The 23143-nt window shown below is 35.4% G+C and overlaps 1 protein-coding gene across 1 annotated transcript in view; it reads right to left on the bottom strand.

The window, feature by feature from the left end:
• LOC150078438 (RRP12-like protein) overlaps positions 1 to 23143 on the bottom strand; it is a 496297-nt gene that overhangs the window by 352507 nt on the left and 120647 nt on the right. The window contains exons 9-10 of the mRNA XM_090384563.1: positions 22417 to 22515; positions 4513 to 4604 (exon numbers count right to left, since the gene is read on the bottom strand). Coding sequence (XP_090240689.1) covers positions 4513 to 4604; positions 22417 to 22515 — 191 coding nt within the window. The remainder of the gene's footprint in view (positions 1 to 4512; positions 4605 to 22416; positions 22516 to 23143) is intronic.

The following is a 23143-nucleotide window of genomic DNA, read 5'->3' as shown; positions in this document are numbered from 1 at the left end:
GTATTTGTTTACGATAGTGCACCTATTCAGGAGTAATAATAAAAAAACAGAATTAAAAAAATATTGATATTTGTTGAAATTATAGGCAAATTAGTGATGCAAGACACAGAAATTTAAAAAAAAAATGAAATTTATTTTTTTTCCGAGAATCTTGACTAAAAGTAACTGAAATTCCTGTACGTGATACCTAAGAACACAGTGTACCGACTCCTTTACTCTGGACCACTATTTACGATACACCCTGTGTGTATATATATATATATATATATATATATGTGTGTGTGTGTGTGTATGCTTTACCTTTTTATTTTTTCTTATGAAAGATTCAGTTTTCAACTATTTCAAACATTATTCAAATATATGTATAAGTAGAGATATATATATATATATATATATATATATATATATATATATCCATTATTTTAAATTAAATAAAACATAAGCCAGTAGTATGGCAAAAACTGTAGAGCGAAAATTAACATAAAAATAACCCAAATAAACAATCGAACGAAAAGAAAGAATAGATATAAATAGTAGCCCAGAAACCCTAATATAATTTCGATCTTTAAATCCAATTAACAAAAACTATACAAATTTTAGGATAATGCCAATTAGTTATTAATTTAGCGGTACCCCCCCGAGAGGTACCAGTTCCGAAAGACGTGAAATATCACCCAATGAGGGTTAAAGGAACTACCAAACGATAACAAAATCAAAATAAACTAAAATAAAATAGAATAGACTGACCATCATGCCCCATATCGACAGAGGACCACGAGGCCAATAATGGTCATGGAATCGCTGCATTTCAATCGTCAGACAAAACATCGCAAAGGCGGAAATATCGAAGAACCAAACCACCCTTCCATTCTCATATGGAGGAATTGCAAGTTGCTGCCTCTAATGAATGCTTAATTATTTTAATTTTTTATTATAATTTAATTTTCGTCAACATTTAATATAATTCAATAGTAATGGGTCGATATGCTAATTTAGCAACGCCTGTGCCGCCATCTATTTCCTTTTTTCTTCAATATAAGCTGATTCAGCTTACAGTATGTCAGTAGTGTGGCTCTGCTTTAGAGTGCTGTCTGTTCTATAGTTTATTTTCGCTGCATAAGGACCACCGCCATGCAAATCCTCTGCATTGGTTGATCTATTGGAGAATGGAAGGGTGGTTTGGTTCTTCGATATTTCCGCCTTTGCGATGTTTTGTATGACGATTGAAATGCAGCGATTCCATGACCATTATTGGCCTCGTGGTCCTCTGTAGATATGGGGCATGATGGTCAGTCTATTCTATTTTATTTTAGTTTATTTTGATTTTGTTATCGTTTGGTAGTTCCTTTAACCCTCATTGGGTGATATTTCACGTCTTTCGGAACTGGTACCTCTCGGGGGGGTACCGCTAAATTAATAACTAATTGGCATTATCCTAAAATTTGTATAGTTTTTGTTAATTGGATTTAAAGATCGAAATTATATTAGGGTTTCTGGGCTACTATTTATATCTATTCTTTCTTTTCGTTCGATTGTTTATTTGGGTTATTTTTATGTTAATTTTCGCTCTACAGTTTTTGCCATACTACTGGCTTATATTTTATTTAATTTAAAATAATGGATGTATTTCAGCTTCATATGGAGGAATTGCATGTCGCTGCCTCTAATGAATGCTTAATTATTTATTCATTTTATTATAATTTAACTTTATTTAATATAATTCAATGATAGTATATATATATATATATATATATATATATATATATATATATATATATATGTATATTTATTTATTTATTTTTATCTATACAATCCCTAACCTTTTATCATATTTTCATACTGGCAGAAGGTGCATTACCTGTTGGCACTTCAACTTTACCAGAATATCAACTTCAACCACTTGGGAAGAATTTATTCCAGCAGTCAACAACACACTGACCAAACGAACTTCCTGAGGTGCGATCTACTAGTTTTTAGCAATAGTTTATATTTATGCACCTTAGTTTTTGTGTCCTATTTCAATGTAAAATTCTATCTTAATTCAATCTACCCCTTCCCCGACACCTCAGTCAGATCTCCTAGGAGGCACCTTGTTTCCATGCTTAGATTTGTAACACACACAAATGATAAGCTATCCAGATATGACAGATTAGGTTTACTACCTGGGAGTCTAAAATGCAGATGGAATTGAATGCTCAGGTCCCACTTGTGAGTCAACTGGACCACATTTCGGTGAAGACTAGCAAGTCTGCAACAACTAATTCCTCTATTTGCACCTTCACACAACAGCTGAAAGGTTAGTAACCCATGTGCAAGGCTTGAAACACTGCCCCTAATATAAATGAAATGAAAGAAAGAATCTTTATTTGTCCTACCAAATATAAATATAGTAGTACATTATTGGTAAGAAGTGGCCTCCATAGCAGAGTGGTCAGGAGTAGGAGTGCAGTAGCACGTGCTCTTTGAGTAGACTGGGGTTCAAGCCCACAAAATGCTAAATATGGTCCATTTTCCTCAACGTTAATTGTTGAAGAGGCTTCCATCCCAGTGGGTTGATAATGACTGCAGATTAGTTTTTTTTTTTACATTGGTAAGAAACAAATTTCACGGCAGAAAATGCCGGAGGATTAACATAAAATGAAATATAAAAAAAAATAAAAGAATAGCTAAAATATAAAATGAGTCTCATCACTACATTTCTGTCTAGAGACCTGTCAGTTGTAATAAAAAGCTGAATTAACATGACATCTACAGAAACAACCTATGCAAGATATATAATTGTTCAAATAATTACACGCAATTGCTTACACAGTTGTTGACAGATATACACAAAACTGCTAGGCAACAGTAGCCTCAGCAAACCACACTGCAGTTTGTCTTCTATAGTTCTGATCTTCTACAAGCTTATCAAAGTCAATTCCCATATGTAATAAGCTGTGAATTGACTGTAATGCTCTGGCTGGTAAGAATCTGTCAGCCATCTTCAATCTGTTGGCTATCATCCTCAGGGATTTCATGCCTCTTAAGGCAGTTGGTGGGATGTGCCACCAAGTGATTTCTTCACCTTGCTGGCACAAGGTGAAGAAATCACATCAGTTATCATCTTTATTGTAGTTAACAATCATTTCCACGCAATGATGTCTGGTAAACAGTGTAGTTTAAGTTGTTCAGAAAGCTGCATGGTCCTTAACTGATGAAGAGACTGTGTTTATTGTTCATCCACTTTGGCAGCCAGAATTCAGTCGCATATATTCTCCTAATGTGGATATGGGTGGCTGATGCCCACAATTCAGCACCATACAATATGACCGAATACACTGTGGTTCTTATACGTCGTACAGTTGTTGTAGTTTGTTTCACATGCAAGAGGGTGCTGTTTGGTTGTCCAACTTAAGAAGTTTATTCTATTTTTTACAATTAGAATAGTTATGCCATTTAGTTTTGGTTGTACAAGCATAGGTGATCTTTTTTGAGAGTACACCATCATTACAGTCTTCTGTGGATTTAGGGCCAAGCCAAATCTATCTAAATACATAAATAACACCAGAAGCTTATGATTTACCTTGTCACACAATGCACTAAATGGTCATAGAAGGTCAGAATTTTAACGTTTGTGCAAGTGCACATCATCGCTACCTTTGTAGAACGGAATCAACATCGTGGTAAAGAGGAGTCCGAATAACACTCCACCTTGTGGAACTCCTACATGGACTGGGCATTGGAAGATCTGATTCTCTGTATGGAAATACATGGAATGACATTAGTATGGAGTGGAGGAATTTCAGCATGTTTCCCTTTATTTGGAAGGCGTGTTGCAGCAGATGCAGTAGGGCATGTACATTTAAACTATTGAAGGCTCAGTATCTCGGTTTGAACTTTGAGGAAGTTTGTAACTGTAGTTCTATTAGTCATATGGAGGTAAAAACGCAGGTATGTACCAACATAAGCAGGGGTTGAGGTGTGGCATTCATATCACACAGACAAATGCTGCATAATGTGGATACCAAAATATAATAGGCATCTACAATTCCTGTGCTCATCAAAGATGAGCATAGGAATTGTAGACTTTATTAGGATTACCCTAACTTCTAATCTCTCTTGGCATAAGCACATCATAAATATTGCTTCCTCTGCATCAAATAACCTGGGTTTTCTTTTTTCCTCTCTCAGCACATTACTTTTCTTCTAAACAACTATTCACTCTGTACAGATCTCAAATCTACCCTACCACGAAATCATTAGAGTGAAAATAATGCTGATATGATGACAAAATTTGGCAACAACTTTCAGGGCACAATATGGCAACCTAAGGTGTTCCAACACCCACTTTGAAAAGCTCTGGCTTGAGCATTCTCAGATGGTGAGGATGAGATGGAAAATAAATAAAAAATAATTATCGGTTTATTATTATTTTTTAAAAAATGAATTTAAAAAAAAATTTGAGCTAAATGGCATTAAACTAAAAAATAATATTCAAGCACACCAATTTAAAATCCACTTTGAGCAACTAACCTTTGCAAATTGATGAAAGCTTCCTTCATTACCGTTAACCATAATGTCATAGGCAGAGAATCATCAACATTGGGCTGATAATCATATAGTGCCTGAAAAGAAATTAAAAGTTCAATTAACAGTAAACATAAAACAATGTGGGGGGGTGACAGAAAAATAACAAATGGGTTATAAAAAGGCATAATGAATATGGATTAGGAAATTTTGATGACAGATCATGAAATATGATCTTTCAGCTATAAAATTTAAGGCTATTAAAGCCACAAACTATGAAAACGTTTGCATTATTTTGCAAACAGCTAAATTGTAAAAGCAAACGAGTATGCTTAAATGATTATCAAACATCTAATAAAGTGAAACTCTTCACAAAAAGTTTCCTATCCTTTTAAGTTTTCTTCAAATTGGTAATGCTTCCCCAAAACAGATCTGTTATTACTTGGTTTTCCATTACCCAGAAAGCACCATAGATAACGTCTCCTCACTGGTAGGCGGTAAGAGGAATTTTACGAATGGGGTTGTCATCCCTTACACTTTGAGTGTCTACCAACCCACCCACCAATGAGGAGACAATCATCTCTGAAATGGCGCCATCTCAGTGGCAGGTTTCAACTTAAAATAAGCAATAACAGACTTCTCTATTGGAGAAGTGATAATTATTCAAAGTGCAACAGTAAGCAACTCATCATGAAGTGTTTTCACAACATGATATGTCATATCATGACATGATAGGTACAGGTCAAGCCTGCTACCAAAAATGCTTTTTCTGATTCAACATTGGCTGGATTGTCATTAAGTATTTAAAAACCAATTCTAAATATTTCCTCATACTTTTTCTTTCTTTCTTTTATTATTAGCAAAATGTGCAAGGAAGCCTAAGGCTTATGCTGCACCAGCCAAAAAAAAAAAAAAAAATCCCTAGTTAATATTCACCATTTGCATTCACAGTGATCTATTAGTCATATGGAGGTAACAACTTTCCTGTTACAAATTTGAATCATGTAACAATAATCACCATCCTCATACAATGACGTCAGCTTTCTCAATAGATATACATGCACTGCTTGTTCTTCTACCTCAGCACCTTCAGAATACTTTCATCACCTCAGTACTCTTACTCTGTTCATTGTTTTTAGTCTATAAGCTTATTTTAACATCTCTTTGGCTGCTTTTTTTTTTTTGAGCTTCACACATCTTGCTTTAAAACATGAAAGATTTCATTGAACATCACCATTGAAAATTGTGTTTCATAAAACAGCTAAGAAGTGTGTGTGCATGCACACACACCAAACTCAGTGACAACTGTTCTATTACCAACTCACCAAAAATGTCATGAACCTTATTATTCAAGGCCATTAAAAAACTTTTTATCAAGTACTCCTTTATGAAATAGTTTTCATTACTCTTTTTGGACACATAAAAAAATCCACTACTTTATCTTCAGCAAAAAAAAAACAAAAAAAAAAAAAAAACAGAGGGAGTAATACCCTAGATCCGATTATCAGATGATTCTTCATGCGTTAAGAATCTGCAGATAAAGGAACCACTAGAAGCAGTGATCACAGTGTACTGGTGTGGGATTTACTTAAAGATGCAATTACCATCAGTGGAAGGGTTTTTGCTTTTGAAAAGGTGACTACAACCACTCCCCAACCTACGTAACAGTTGCGCTCCGCGGAACTCTGCATAAGTCAAGTTTTACATATGTGGGAATTTCTCCAAATGCTTATGCAGCACACACAAATTTGATTGATGCAAAAAAGAAATGTTCAACAAACATGTAAATAGAATTATTTATTCAATTTTTTTTATCTCATGCATAGGAAAAATTACAAAAGTTGCCATTACAAAAATTTCAAAATTATAAAATTACTAAAAAAAGAAAGTGACACGCATAACATCATCAAGTTTTACCTTTCGAGCATCATTGCCAGAATCAACATCTCCAGTTGATAAGTATGCCGCTGCAGAGGTTGATGGCTGTGGAAATTTAGAAAGGGTTTTTTTCCAACACAACACAAAATTCTCTGCAGCTGCAGAATCAGCACTGGCAACTTATTATTATTACTACTAGTCATATAGTGCAAGGAAGCCTGAGGCTTATACTGCACAAGCTAAAAGAAATTTCTGAGTTACCCTGAGAGAGAGATAATTCCCACTCTTTCTTTCAAAACAGTCCGAACATGTGCAGCCACCAGCCAACATCCGTTTACTGTCAAACTTCAAACTCACAGAACCAACTTTTCATCTTCCTCGTTTATTCATTCAAAAAAACCTGCCGTTTTCTGGAACAACCTTCCTTCATACATATTTCCTGAAAATTACAGTCTACAGAAGTTCGAGTCCAATGTCAACAAATATCTTCTTTTGTCTTCTCAACCCCCAACTCAAGCACGGTACTAAGTACTATAGGTTCTAATACCTCTCGTGTTTGAGGTTTACATAAAAAAAAATATATGATAACGATGAAAGGATAGTGCTCCATTATAAAAATGACTTTTTAGAGAGATAAATAGCTTACTTCTATAGCGAAAATTTCAACTTCCAAGGTGTTGGAATAAATTACAAAAAAAAAAAGAAAAAAAAAGTGTTATTGGATTAACATTGCGATGTTTTCACAATACCTCCATTTATTCCTACGAGAAACAATATGTTTCCACAATTTTTTTTAAGTTTACAGAAGTCAAGCATTACATAAGTCTGGGAGTTCCTGTACAGCGGTCTCAAAGAGTTTTTAAATTCTATACAGTATGATCAACTGATATTGTTACCAACAGTCAATTCTAAAAGGGAAGCCTTCAGGGACTTAATCTTGGAGGGTACTAGGCTTTTCATAACAACTAAGAAATACTGCTCAAGGTTTAGGCCTGAACGGACATCAGATGAATTAACGCGGCTCGTTAGTTAGTTAGTTAGTTAGTTTTTAGGAGCATTAGCAACTAAGGCCATATTACTCCGGGATATGCGGTGGTCATACCCTGACCTTTCCACATCCTCCGTATTTGGTGGTGACGGGCTCAAACCCCGGTCTAATCAAGAAGCCTGTGCTATGCACTGCTGCTCCTTCCCACCTGGCTACGGAGCCGCCTAACACAGCTCGTGGCAGAGAAGATAAATGCATGGGATGCAAATAAATTATCAGCGGTCTCCCAAGCCTATTGCAGATATAAGCTAGTATATAATCAATTCACAAATGAGGTTAGGTAGCAAAGGCAGATTATGATAAATCTTTGGCAAAGGATGGAAAGAATAACAGCAAAGAGTTCTTTACTTATGTAAACTCTAAAAGGAAAGGGATGAATCAGATTGGCCCACTTAACATAGAGGGTTTGACTATTGATAATCATGCTTAGGTAGCTGATAAACTGAGTTTTTTTTTTTTTTTTGCATCTACATTCACACATGAGTTATTCAACTTCTGGAGAAATCCAGAAGTTTATCAAACTCTAACAGGGAGCTAAGTGATTTTGTAATAACCAAGAGCAAAGCAGAGGAGCAGTTGTTGAAGTTAAACATAAGGAAAGCACCTGGGGTGGATGGTATCTATGCAGTTATATTAAAGGAGGCAGCAAAGGAAGTAAGCAAACCCTTGGCCATAATTATGAAAGCTTCTTTGGACTTGGGGGAGATGCACATGTGTCCCCAATTCACAAAGGGGGATCAAAGGGTGACATGGGTAATTACAGACCTGTTAGTCAAACTTCTGTTCCAGGGAAAATAATGGAGTCACTGGTGAAGGAAGCAATGCAGGATCATCTAGACAAGACTGCAATTATAGTTCAGACAAAGCATGAGTTTTTAGGGAAAAGTTTAGTCTGACAAATTTGATTGGATACTATGATGTGGTCACAAAGGGATTGGATGCAAAGAATAATTCTGATATCATATATTTGGATTGTAGGAAAGTTCTAGATAATGTGGCACATGGAAGACTACCGTACAAATTGGAGCAGTATGGCATTAAGAGCAAGTTGCTACAATAGCCAGGACTGTTGAGTTGGAAAAGACAGAGTGGTTATCAATGAACACTGCTCTTCATGGACTAATATTATCAGTGGAGTTCTTCAGGGGTCTGTGTTGGGCCCATTGTTGTTTTCGGTATTTATCAAGGATACCGATGAAAGTATATTAGGGTTAATGTCTATGTTTGCAGACGATATGAATGTTGGCAGGGTTGTTAATGCCAGTAATGATAGTACGCAACTGCAACAGGATCTGGAAAAGTTGAGCAGATGGGCTGAGAGGTGGAAACTGAAGTTTAACATTGACAAATGTAAAGTACTGCATATGGGGTAGCAGTAACCCCAAATAACATATCAACTGGGTGGTACTATACTCAGGGTAGTTGAGAGTGAAAAGGACCTGAGGGTAATTGTGCAGTCAGATATGAAGTTTTCTGAGCAGTGCAAAAAGGCTGCAAGAGTAGCTCATGGTATCTTGTCAATGATATACAGGAAGTTTGCTAGCAGGGATAAGTGAGTGATTGTCCCTTGTATAAGGCAAGAGTCAGTCCACACCTTGAGTACTGTATACAGTTCTGGAGGACTAATTTTAGGAAAGATGTAGAGCTGCTGGAATGAGTACAGAGAAGGGCAACGAGATTGGTGAGTGGAGCAAAGGGTTGGTGTTAACAAGAAACATAAGTTCTGCAAATTTCTGGAGTTCTGGAGACTAGGCACATGCAAGGTGATGAGGTGTACAAGGCCTTGAATGAATTGAGCAAGATAAGTGCTAATGGGATTTTTCCTCTTGTTCAGATTACTCACCTGAAGGGGGCATAAATTCAAATTGAGGAAAGACAATTGTAGAATAGATGTGCAGAAATTCGCCTTTAGCCAGTGGGTGGTTGATAGTTGGAACAAACTTCCATTTGTTGTAGTGGAGGTCAGAAACTTAAATAAGTTTAAGGCAGAACTATACCAAACATTTGGAGTGAACTGATGGATGAAATGGGAAGGGTGGATTTTTTTTTTTTTTGGCTGATGCTATATACGCTTGCTTTCTTGCACCATATGCCCTACTAATGCTAATGTAGTGATACTATGATTTTGAAATGGTGCATCAATTAACTCCATACTTTCATCATTCTTAATCTCTTCATCCAAACCATCGTCATTGATTGAGTCTATGGTTACACTAGATTCCCCTTCTTCTAAGTCAGCTGATGATATGTCTTTTCTATAAAGAATTTTTACAACAGCCAACTGCATTCCATGAACTAAGCACAACTGACAAATAATGTGTAAAGGGTGGCCAGATTTCTGCCTTACTGATCTGCCATATTGTCAACAGAGTCTTCATAAAGAAGGCTGAATGTGGCCACGTTGGCTTTAAGAAGTTCTCAACATTTTTCAGCTAACATCTGGCCGAGACCAAGATTCCAAAACTTAATGTTTCCATTTATGTTAATATTCATGTCAATAATTTCTTTTTCACATCCACTCAATAAAATTAAGCTAAATCTGGCTGTGCTACACCTGCAAGACAATATTTCTTCTGTAATTTGTTTCCCAAATTTTTTCTGCATAATCTATTACCATTTTGCTTACCGTATTTGGAGAATCTGGGATGTTCATATAGCCTCTAGATTTAAATAGGCTGCAAATATCATATGGTGTTCAAATTTTAATGAACAGGAGGCCATTCCTAACTAACATGCAAGAAATAACAACCGGCAAAGATTAATCAATTTCTTTCTTAAAAATTGCAGTTATTTGTCCATGAGAGGCAATAACTGCTTTAACAAAATTCTGTTCCAGAATTATCTTAGTTTCCTTTTAATAAATTTATTTTGTTTATGGTTTTTAAATGAGCATGCAACTCACTTGTACTACAAGCTGCTTTGACCTGTTTTCCACATTCCTTAATTTGACATATTCCAGCATCAAAGACCTGGGAATAATTGTGCAGTCAGATATGAAGTTTTCTGAGCAATGCAGACAGGCTGCCAGGGCAGGTCATGGGGTGTTGTCAATGATATACAGGAATTTTTCTAGCAGGGAAAAGAAGGTGATTGTCCTTCTATATAAGGCAATGGTCAGGTCAAGCCTTGAGTACCGCGTGCAGGTCTGGAGGCCTCATTTTAGGAAGGATGTAGATTTGCTTGAGCATGTACAGAGAAGGGCAACAAGATTGATGAGGGGAATGAAGGGATCCTCTTACCAGGAGAGGCTTAAGTTCTGCAAATTGCAGCAGCTGGAGACTAGGCACCTGCAAGTTGATCTGATTGGGGTGTATAAAGAATATGAACCTAAGGGGGCATAAACTGAAACTGAGGAAGAACAGATGTAGAAAATATGTGCGGAAATTCGCCTTTAGCCAGCAGGTGGTTAATTGCTGGAACAAACTTCCATCTGTTGTTGTGGAAGTTGATAGGTTAAATAAATTTAAAGAGGAAATGGACAAAACATTTAGAGGGGATTGTTGTTTTTTTTTTTTTTTTTTTTGGCTGATGCTGCATAAGCTCATACACTTGCTTTCTTGCATCACATGCCACTACCACTACCTTCAAAGTATTTCCAAAGAGATTCTTTTTTCCACTATTTTCTATTGAAGAGCTGTAAAATAATTTTGTTATTTTAAAAAAGTATCAGCAGAATCTAATTTTGGATCAGCAGAATCTAATTTTGAGTTTGATTAATTGGAGTTTTAGAGATTGTTGATTATACTATATAATTATTATCTGAAATGAACACAAAGGTCAAAGAATAAACTCATACATTTGTGAGAATACCACAAAATTTTACATCCTTTTAATTTTATAGTTTTTCTCGGATTTACTCAATTTATTGTTGAGTTCTTGTTGTTACATAAAAACAGTTACTAGATTTTATTTACTTTAATTTACTACAACTGAATATTTTTAAGCAAACAAAACATGGAGCGAACCTTGTTTAATTTATAGCAAACTCAAACTTGGCAATGCTATGGACATCTGTAAAAATTAAACAATGGAGCCTCCCTCTCCAACTAGGCACTTGTAAATTTCTAGGAATCCTAAAATGAATAAATTTTTGCATGGAATTACTAAAATTTGGTAAATATTATCTTATAAAAGATTAAATGATCATATTTGGCAGTGACTTAAGGGCCCTGAGGATTAGTAACTCAGCCAAGATTAGAACACCATGGAAACAGGGTACATGAGTGTGAAGGCGCAATGACAATTTGTGTGTTACTGAGCACTAAGAACATTTCGCTTTTCGCTTCCACTATTTGTGCAAACCGAAATAAAGGAGAGAAATAAATATTGGTTTTCAGTTCTGGTATGGGTTCAGCTCCACTCTGACCAAAAATATAATTTTTTTCAGTTCAGATTTTTGGTTCAATTCAGTTCAATTCTTTAATTACAGTAGATGAATGATGACCAGAGTAATAAAAAAAATAACTAGCTAGAAAAAGATCAAATTATCAGTAATAGAGAGATCAATTGCCATTTGATTTGATTTTAATTTTATTGGTGCAAAAACGACTGATGTTATACTGCGCCAAAAAAAAAAAAAAAAAAAAAAAAGTCAATTGCCATTACTACCAAAAATAGGTTTTGTAAAATTTACCACCATTATCAGTAACAGCAATGCAATCCCTATTTATGACACATTAAGAAGAATAACAGACCTACTATACAGTTGAGGAAGTGAGGATGAGTCCATAAATTCAATGTGTTGGAATAGCACAGCACATGGTGTACAAAAAAAAAACAATGTGGAGAGTGTTGCATAACTGAGTGAACCTAAAACTAGACAGGATCAGACAGTACAAAGCATTACAATGACAAGGTCAGACATTTATGATGGCAGAACTGCTTAAACATTTTGTGTTTAGTGCTGATTGTGTGGTCCACTTCACAGGCAAAGCAAATATAGGTTCTGAAACCATGTCGGATGTAAAAAATCTGACATGATTACAGAACGGGTCCAATACAGTCCCAAAGTTAACATGTTCATGTTTTGTGCTGAAAGGTTCAGAAAAGGGTGTACAGCTCTGTCATCCACAGAAAGATCATTCTGAGTCATGTATATTGAGACATGCTAGAGAATTACCTAGTAGCAATAAACACACAATCACAATTACAAAGATTGACTTTTACCCTTCAAGTATTGGGCTTAAACTCACACTGTATCAGCAAGTCAACCGAAATTACCAATAACATTTTAATATAAACAGCATCACCAAAATGGTGAGTCATTTAAAATGCTTATGACCTCATGGCTTACATTTCAAATTTTACTGATCTCTCTTCAAACAACAGATGGCCTCTATAACCAAACTTATGCCAACCAACGAATAACATATCAACCAAGCAGCCAAACTGAAGTATGGAAAAAATACTTCCAAATAAACATATAAGAAAAGGTCAGGCTCATCTATAGGCTTCATTACTAAAGGGACTAACGTGTGCATACAGAAAAGCATACAATTTACAAATTATTTCAATGCAGTGTTGAAGCATAACCCTGCAACCTTTACTACTATGAATATGCATATCACATATTCATTAGTAGAGATATACGATGCAGGAAAGCAAGCTTATGCAGCATCAGCCAAAAAAAAAAACCCTCCCATTTGCTCCAAATGCGTGTCCAGCTCAGCCTTAAGTTTACTTAGGCTATCAAATTCCACAACAAAATTTGGAAGTCTGTTCCACCAATCAACCACCCGTTGGCTAAAGGCAAATTTCCGTACATCCATTCTAAAGCTGTCTTATCTCAATTTGAACCAATGCCCCCTCAGATTCTTAATCTGAGCAAGAGGAAGAATCTCATCAGCATTCAGCTTGCTCAACCCATTCAAGGTCTTATACACCTCAAACAGATCACCACGCAGGTGCCTATTCTCCAGGTGCTGCAATTTGCAGAACTTAAGCCTCTCCTGGTAAGAGGATCCCTTCATTCCCCTCACCAATCCTGTTGCCCTTCTCTGTACATGCTGAAGCAAATCTACATCCTTCCTAAAATGAGGTCTCCAGACCTGTACACAGTACTCTAGGTGTGGCCTGACCATTGCCTTGTACAACGGGATAATCACCTCCCTGTCCCTGCTGGCAAAATTCCTATATATCATTGACAAAACTCCATGACCTGCCCTGGCAGCCTGTCTGCACTGCTCAGCAAACTTCATATTTGACTGCACAATTACCCCCAGTTCTTTTTCACTTTCCTCTTCCCTGAGTATAGTACTACAGTTGGTAAGTTTCTATTGGGTTATTGCAACCCATATGAAGTACTTTGTATTTGTCAATGTTACACTTCAGTTGACACTTCTCAACCCTTTGGCCCAACTTATCTAGATCCAGTTGGAGTAGCATACTGTCTTTACTGTTGTTAACAACCCTGCCAACCGTTGTATCATCTGCAAACTTGGACATTAATCCTGATATACCTTCATCAATATCGTTGATGAATACACAAAACAACAATGGGCCCAGCACCGAACCCTGGGGAATTCCACTAATAACATTTGTCCATGAAAAACAGTGTCCATTGATTACCACTCTCGATCGTCTCCCACACAACCATCCCTTTATCCATTGTAGCAACTTACCCTTAATGCCATACCTCTCCAATTTGTACATCGGTCTTCCACGTTCAACAGTATCAAAAGCTTTCCTGAAATCCAAGTTTATGATATCAAAATTATTTTTGATATTCAGTTCCTTTGTGACCACATCATAGTATCAAATCAAATTACAGACAAGACCTCCCTTTAACAAATCCATGCAGTGTCTTAACTATTACTGCAGTCTTGTCTAGATGATCCTGCAATGCTTCTTTAACAAGTGACTCCATTATTTTCCCTGTAACACAAGTTAAACTAACAGGTCTATAGTTACTTGTGTCATCTTTTGAACTCCCTTTGTGAATTGATGATACATTTCCACACCTTCAGTCATGGGGACCTCCCACAAGTCCAAGGAAGCTCTCATAATTATAGCGAAGGATTTGCTTACTTCCTTTGCTGCCTCCTTCAATATAACTGAATAGATCCTGTCCACCCTAGGTGCCTTTTTATGTTTAACTTCAACAATTTCTCCTCCACTTTGCTCTCAGTTATTACAAAATCACTTAGCTCCCTGTTAGAGTTTGATAAACTTCTGGCATTCCGTGCATTGAATAACTCCTCATGTGTGAATGTATATGCAAAATACTCATCTAGTTTATCAGCTACCTGAGTATGAATAGTCAATCCATCTATATTAAGTGGTCCAATGTGATTCATCCCTTTCCTTCTAGAGTTTACATAAGTAAAGAATTCTTTGCATCTTTTGCCAAAGATTTCTCATAATCTGCCTTCGCTTGGCTAACCTCCTTTGTGACTTAAATACAGATAAGCTTATATTTGCCATAGGCTTCTGTGTCACCTGATAATTTATATGCATCCCATACATTTTTCTTCTCTGCCACAAGCCTCATTAATTCATCTGACATCCATTTAGGCCTGAACCTTGAACAGTATTTCTTAATTGGAATGAAAAGCCTAGTAGCCTGCAAGATTAAGTCCCCGAAGGCTTCCCGTTTAGAATTTAACATTTATAACATCATCAGTTGATCCCACTGTACAGAATTTAAAAACTGTGTGAGACCCCGGTTGGTTGGTTGTTTTAGGATTTTATTATTTTCTAAGGCTATAATTCACCAAGTCAAGTGAGACCCCTGTAGTCACCTTTACGAAAGCAAAAGCCACTATCTTTAGACTTGATGGTAGTTACATCTTTAAGTAATTCTCATATCAGTACATTGTTATCACTGTCACCCAGTGGTTCCTTTACCTGTAAATTCTTAATGCATGAATAATCACTGCTGATAATCAGATCAAGAGCATTACTCCCTCTGGTTGCCTCTCAAATATGCCGCTGTAGAAAACAGTCAACCAATAAATCCAAAAAAGTCTTGCTAGTGTGCGAGTGACCAACCCACAATTTCCAGTCAATATCTCGAAAGTTAAAATCCCCCATTATAAGACATTCTGATTTACTGGCCCACTATTTCTCTGCACAAGTGCTCATTATACTCATCAGATTCATTAGGCCTATAACACACATCTACTCTCATTTTTCCTTTCCCAGTGCTTATGTCACATCAAACAGACTCAACATTGCATTGTTCACCGACATCAATTGGATGACTTCCTTAGATTTTGTTTCTTAACTAACAGCATAACCTCTCCTCCCTTCCTGTCTATCCTTTCTGTACACATTGTACTCCTCAAATTCCAATTCTGCACTGCTTATATCTGTGACACTACGTCTCTGATATCCCAACAATATCTGCCTTTGATGTCTTCATTAGCACTTCAAGCTCATAAAATTTTTAACTATACTCCTAGCATTGGTGTACATAGAAGTATACATGCACCTGTTTCTACTCTTAGTTACCCTAACACAGTCCATGTATTTATTTGTTCCACTATGACTCCCAACAGTCCTGGAAATCTCCATTGCCTTGCTTTCCATGCTGCTGCTCATTCTAATAGAATCAGTGCAAGAATCACTTTTGCCTCTAACTGCGGCCTCTGTTAACCTTTTAGTCTATGTATCCCCCCAAGCTAGCAGTTTTCTGACCCCCCCCCTAACACTGCCTCGATAGCATCAGCAAATATTCTTGCTGATTCATATACAGGGTATTTCAATTAGAAGGCTCCAAGATCTACTTCACTTATTTTTGATTTATGTTATTTGTCCTCTGGACCTTTTTTTGTTCATGTAGTTGTTCCCCATCCTCAGTTTAGTGTAAAAATGTCATCAGTGTACTACTGAAATGGAAACAAACCAATTTTATTTGAATTAAGAGATAACACTATGGTTGAAGCATGAGGAGAACAATACAAATAACCATCTTATGAGATTCTACAGCTAAATGCATGTACTGAAGGGCAATGCTAACATCATATACAACTATTGTGTTTGTTTCACTTTTATTTCAAATAAAGCCAGTTTGTTTCAAAAGCACTGATGTTTACAGAATAAACTGGTGACAAGGAACAACTTTCCCACTGACAAAAAAGAAGTTGATTGGAAAAATGTTTAATTTAGAAAAATGAAACTAATACTTAATAAATTACTCTCTGGTTGAAAGCAAATTTTAATATACCTAACTGCAACCATCCTTTTTCAATTTAAATGCCCCCTTATGTGTTTATCAGAGAAAGAGTAAAGGTTCCATCAGAATTTAATCAATCTATTTATAGCCTTAAATGATTTAATCAGGTTTCCTCACATGGGCCTAGTTTCCAAGTACTGAAATTTGCAGAATTAAAAATTTCAAACTAGATATGATAATAAAAAAAAAATCCAAATTACAAACAGCCTAAATCTAAAAATAAACAAGATAGACGTTGGTGCTTTTCAACTGAACTACCCTGTACACATCATTCAAGTAAATTACATGTGGCAAATTAATTCCAATTAATTCTATGTGTACTCGTTTCACATGAATAAATTTCATTTATATTGTTTGTTTTTAAAATAACAGAAATTTCAATTTCATGTTTTTTTTTTTTTGTTTTTTTTTATTTTGAGTATATTAAAACATGAAGTACACTTAACCCTCAAATCGCATGGTACTTTAGTTTCAAGGTCAAAAAAAATTCTACAAATTTTCGTTTTTACACAGTATACTTTGGTTTCACACATTTTAAGAATAACAAAAAAAATGTGTGTGCTGTATTAAAAAGCTATACATGTGCCCTATACCTACTGGTAGTATATAGCTATTGAGTATCTCACACCAGTTGTTATTCGACTATTACGGTGCACTGAGGTATCAGTCTGCCAGACACATGCTGTATCTTTAAATAAGTGTTTGTTTTCTTTTATAACTCATTTTGTACGTTACCCCTTTTTATTAATAATACTGTAATAATATATGCAGTCTTATAAGTACAGTATTATACAACATACAGTACACATTACAAACGTTTAAAGCAAGTTTGGCAGCATGGGCATGAAACTGGCTCAGCACATATACAAACAAGTTTCTTGTTTCGTCTTCAGACTTGACTCATTGGTGATCACTTGGTTTTTTGATGCACAACTAAGCAGTTGTGTTAATAAAGTGTTGTGTTAAATTAATGTTATACAAATTAATACATACAGGTATTTGTAAAAGAATAAGAGAAGTTTACCTCAATATGACTGCAATTTTTTTCGTTAAATTAATTTTTTACTTAATTTTTAATTGCATTAAATTGATTTTTAATTGTGTTCAGTTGATTTTTAATTATTGTTAATTATTTCTAACTGTAATGTAAGATTTTTGTTTTTTTAATTGTTTTTGTTTTAATTTCTGGAAAGTATCATACGGAAGTGTTCTACGTATCATATTGAGGTAAACTTCTCTTATTCTTTTACAAATATTGATATCAACATAGAACGTATTGAGCATTATAGCTCTGGTTCATACTATCAAATACATACAGGTATGTATATTAGGCATGGCTATCTATGATTACTTAAATAATTTTTATACATATACAGTAGAACCCTGTTAATCCGGACTTGACGGGACAGCACTCGGTCCAGATTAGTGAAAGTCCAGATTAACCGGAAGCTTTAACATACCAGTTTTCATTTAAAGTTACTAAATAACAAAATTTTAACTAAATTGGCTTTTATATTAAATTAATAAAACAATATTTAAATAAACAAAATACTGTACAAAGCAATAAAGTTTTACAGTAGAACATTATATTACACAAAATTAAACATAAAAATATTACAACACAAAACAAATAACTATTTTCGAGAAGTTTACTTGAAATAATCCTCAATGGTTTTTTTTTTTGCTTTAATTTTGAAACTCGCTTTCGGGCAACACAATCTCGCAGACGCTTCAAGGTCAGAAGCTCACCAACTGATGAGTCATCCTGTCTCTTGAAATAAATCAGTAGCTTCTCCAGTATTCCAGATGCTTCAGTGTGACTCACACCAGTTGTTTCCTCACACACTTCATCATCGGAATTGTCATCTTCGTTAGCTTGCAACAATGATGATGAACATGCTTGCACGATGTCTTCCTCAGTGAGGATCTGATGTCCTAGATCATTATCACACATTATCCATGGGACAATGTCTTCATTTGTTACATCTGAACAACCCCTAAACACTTAAATAACAACTAAATCATTATCATCCTTGTCACGATCAGGATCCGAAGAAATATCCATTTCCTCATCAGATCTTTTCATTGGAACATCAGGCGCAAGTTTTTCCAGAATTTAATAAGGATAGTCTTGTCAGTTTCATCCCAAGTGCAGCAGAAAAATAAATGACTGTCTTTGTGTTAACATTTTTAAGAAGGTCCATAAAGTTTGATTTTTCTTCAAGCACTTCATGTTCTTCTAACAGTGAGATTATCATCTTCTTTCTGTATCATTGCTTCACAGCCTCTATACCCTTGATCCATAGGCTGTAACACGTTGGGTGCAAAAATTTTACAAAGATGTTGCCAGATCTCAGTTGTTCTTCTGCTGGGTGGGTTGGAGTGGTATCAATGAATAAAACCACTTTTTCTTCCAGACCTTGATCCCTTAAATATTTTTTAACTAAGGAAACAAATGAGATAAAAAATCGACCTTTAAAAAGAACTAAGCTCATCCAAGCTGATTTTTGTGATGTGTACTTAGCTGGGAGGGCATTTAAGTTCACATTTTTAAGAGCATGGGGCTTAGGAGATTTTCCAATGACTAATAGTGGTAACTTTAAATTCCCAGACGTGTTACTGCACAAAAGCAATGTCACTCTTTCCTTACTTGATTTATATACTTTAGCTGAAAAGGCAAGTTTTGAGGCGAGTGTTTCTTTGGGTAACATTTTGAAAAATAAACCAGTCTCGTCAGCATTAAAAATTTGGGATGGAATTAAAATTTCTTCACTAATGAACTTGAGAAACTGTACTGCCACTCCCCGACTTATGTAAGGGTTGCATTCCGCGGAACTCTACATAAGTTGAAATTTTATACAAGTCGGAATTTCCCTAAATGCTTATGCAGCACTCGCAAATTTAACTGAAGCGAAAAAGAAATGTTCGATGAACATGTAAACAGTTTATTCAATTTTTTTTATCTCATGCGCAGGAAAAATTACAAAAGTTTACAAAATTATAAAATTGCAAAAAAGAGGAGACAGGCAAGTTTTACCTTTCGAGCAGCTTTGCCAGAATTAACTCTCCAGCTCGTAAGCACGCCACTGTGGAAGTTGAGGGATGTGGAGATTCAGAAGGGGTTTTTTCGAACACATCATAAAATTTCTCTGCAGCTGCAGAATCGGCACTGGCAACTTCATCGCATACTTTAATGTTTTGGAAAGCAGTGCAATGTTTGAACTTATTAAATCACCTGTTGCTTTCCACGAACTTGGCTTGGGGTTTGCCGTACTTATCTTTAACATCTTCATAAATACTTCTTGCTTTTGCTTGAATGGCCATTAGATTCAGGGGCACTCGATTCTGAATCTGATTGTCCATCATATTATTAATAGCTTTTCTATCTTATCTTCAATATAGCACCTGAACACTGTTTTGTGATCACTGTTGATCTTAAATGTGTTGATCCTCTAACATGTTCTTTTATACACACAACTATCCCTTAAAATAGCACTCACTGTTGAAGCAGCGAGACCTAATTACATGCAATAGATGACAAACTTTGTCCTGCTTCTTACTTCTTAATCATTTTCATCTTCATTTCTAAATCAATTTTGTTTGGTTTCCTAGCATTGCCAGCACTTGCACTTTCCGTTGGTCCCTTTCCTTTCACCATTGTAATAAGTAAATAGGAATGAAGAGAAGATTCTGAAAATTTATTTATATTTTTTATATGGTTGAAGATTTCAGTGAAGGGCAACTCATTTCACCATAATACCGTAACGTAAAAAATCACAATTCCAGTTATCGGTATTATCGCAAATGCAATAAGATAGAGTTTACTACTCGTTTACAATAGATTGTGCTAACAGAAAAGCCCAATAAACCAAAAAGTGCCAATTGGTTTTATTGTTTTATGGTAGTGATCTCCAGAAATGTGTTTTAGAAAAATACCACAAAGGCATTCAAAATTGATTCTTATAACAGAACATATGATAACAATGAAAGTGTAGTGCAATTTCCATTATAAAAATGACCTTTTAGAGAGATAAATAGCTTAGTTATATAGCAAAACTTTCAACTTCTGAGGTCTTGGAACAAATTACCAAAAAAAAAAAAAAAAACACGGTGTGTTACTGGGTTCACATTACAATATTCTCACGATGCCTCCATTTATTCCTAAGGGATGCAAAATACGTTTCCACGATTTTTAAGTTTGCACAGGGCGGCAAAAACTTACGTAAAGTCGAATTTCCGTATTACGTAAGCTAGGGAGTGGCTGTACTTTAAATTCTTTGCTTGCAACACAATTACCAGAAACACTTTCACCTGTAATTCCGAGCTGTTGGATTCCATGATGCTCCTTTCACCTTGATAACCACCCCAAACTCAAGTAAAAGACGGATCACCTCCTAACTTTTCGTTAAAGCTAAGAACCCTTGATTGAAGGATTGGGCCTGAAAGAAGAACGCCTTGCTCTCGTTCTTGACAAAACCAAATGTATAAGGCCTCATCCAAATTTTCATTTTTTGCCTGCTTAATTTCCTAAGCTGTCTTTGGCCACCATTTTTGCACAAAAGTTTGATTGCTTTCCTATTTTGTTTTCCAATCGGAAACAGTTTGTTTTGCCACCTCTATATCGAGAGTGATCTTTTTTAAACTTTTCCCCTTATCAATGTGAAAAAGTGCATTCAGTTTTTGTTCCATCGACACAGTAACACACTTTCTTTTTGTTGCCACCTTCTGTTAAACCAAAACCACAAAAAAATTTTAAAAATATATAAAAACACAGTAAAATACAAAGCAATATAGCAGGTAAAGAACTGAGGTAAGGTATATGCGTGGACAATGCTAGCGGCAGCTGTCAACTGAATACAATAACTGAGCAACTGATTTGCGAGTCATTTCCAAGAATGCATATTCATCCCCCCCACCCCATCACTGATCACATGCTAAGGTGCACCATCACATTTACTCTTATCCGGTGCAGCAGGCAGTTACTGCTTAGTATACCTGGACTAGTTGTAGTCCCTTTATCCCTGCTCTTCTTGTTTACAACGTTGTTAATATAAACTTAGCTAGGCGAGCTCACGCTTGTAAATATATCGTACAATTTGCAGAAAATCACTCATAAGTCAGTTATTTTTATAATTCCTTCCATATATATATTTTATTCGATAGTTAGAATTTTTCCCAATGGAAAATCCAGTTCAGATTAACAGAAAGTCCGGATTAACAGGGTTCTACTGTATTTGATACACAATTTCCTATGTTTAACAATTATTCAAAATTAATAGAAAACATTAAGAATGGATTTTTACACACAGATAGGAGGGGGATTAAAAGGTTATCATTCAAGCTACACATCTCAGATGAAATTTTGTTACAAATTGCAACTTCAATTTAAAATTCTTAAATTAAGTAAATTTTTAGGAAAAGACATACAACAGCTATGCAACATTAGAAATGCAAAAAAATAAGCAATACATTTTACAATCTCTCATACTGTGGAAATGTTTCAGCATTGTCAGGCCTTTCAATAACCCACCAACATGGTGTCAATAATTACCAAAATGACTGTAGGAGTAATGGCACACATTTCAGATTAACAGCAGCACACTTCTCATTTAGGAAGCAGTACTTTTTACGTGAAGTGAAGATGAAAAAAGACTAAGGCAAGACCTGCTTACAATATGAGTTCAATATTTGTAGCAAATTTAGTTTACTTTTTGCTATATACACAACTAAGGCATTTCAGCAAACCATTCACATATTTTCTATACTTACTACAAAATAAAAATTATCTATTATAATTAAATAAACTTACCATAATAATCTGCCCATTTAATTCTGCAGAAAGGTTGTCAGGTTTGGGCTGATTAAGAAATAAACCATGAAGGGCTTGCAAGGCACAGGATATTACCACCTATAATTAAAGAGATTTACTTCTTTGGGTAATTGGTTATAATACACAAACATATTGTGTTATATTATCGATTACTGGCCAATATGATTTTAACCCCCACTAACATATGAGCTGTTTGTAGTCAATGTTTATACACTGATTTTGAAAATAATTCTCAAAATTTTGCACTCTCATCATAATTTCTGCACATACACATTTTTAAGTTACCCACAGTAAGTATATCTTACTACAATTTTGAAAAGCACACATGACACTGATCTGTTGTATTACCTGCAAATAATAATGTTTGCATGTGTTACAGATGACAGAAATGCTTGAGAGACGTGCCTATCTCTTTCAGTAACAAAATCGACAGTTGTGTATGTGTATTTATTTGCATATGCACTGCATATTGTTTGTTTCTTCTGTGTTTAACTTAGCACTGTATTGTTAAAATGTTTAAACAGAAGCAGTGGCTGAACCATCCTGACAATTTCTGCTGCTGAGGCTTTACAAGAAAACCTCCGGAAGAATAAAATCGACAGTATTACTAAACATGCATATTCTTTGTACCTCGGTTTCAGGATTGGTAACCAGAACAAAACTTGACTGCTCCACATATTCTGTATTGCTTGCACCACAAATCTGA

The sequence above is a fragment of the Mastigoproctus giganteus genome, chromosome 11 (assembly GCF_048544385.1).
Source record: "Mastigoproctus giganteus isolate SK-2022 chromosome 11, ASM4854438v1, whole genome shotgun sequence".
NCBI lineage: Eukaryota > Metazoa > Arthropoda > Arachnida > Uropygi > Thelyphonidae > Mastigoproctus > Mastigoproctus giganteus.
This window is presented reverse-complemented; position numbering and strand designations above follow the sequence as displayed.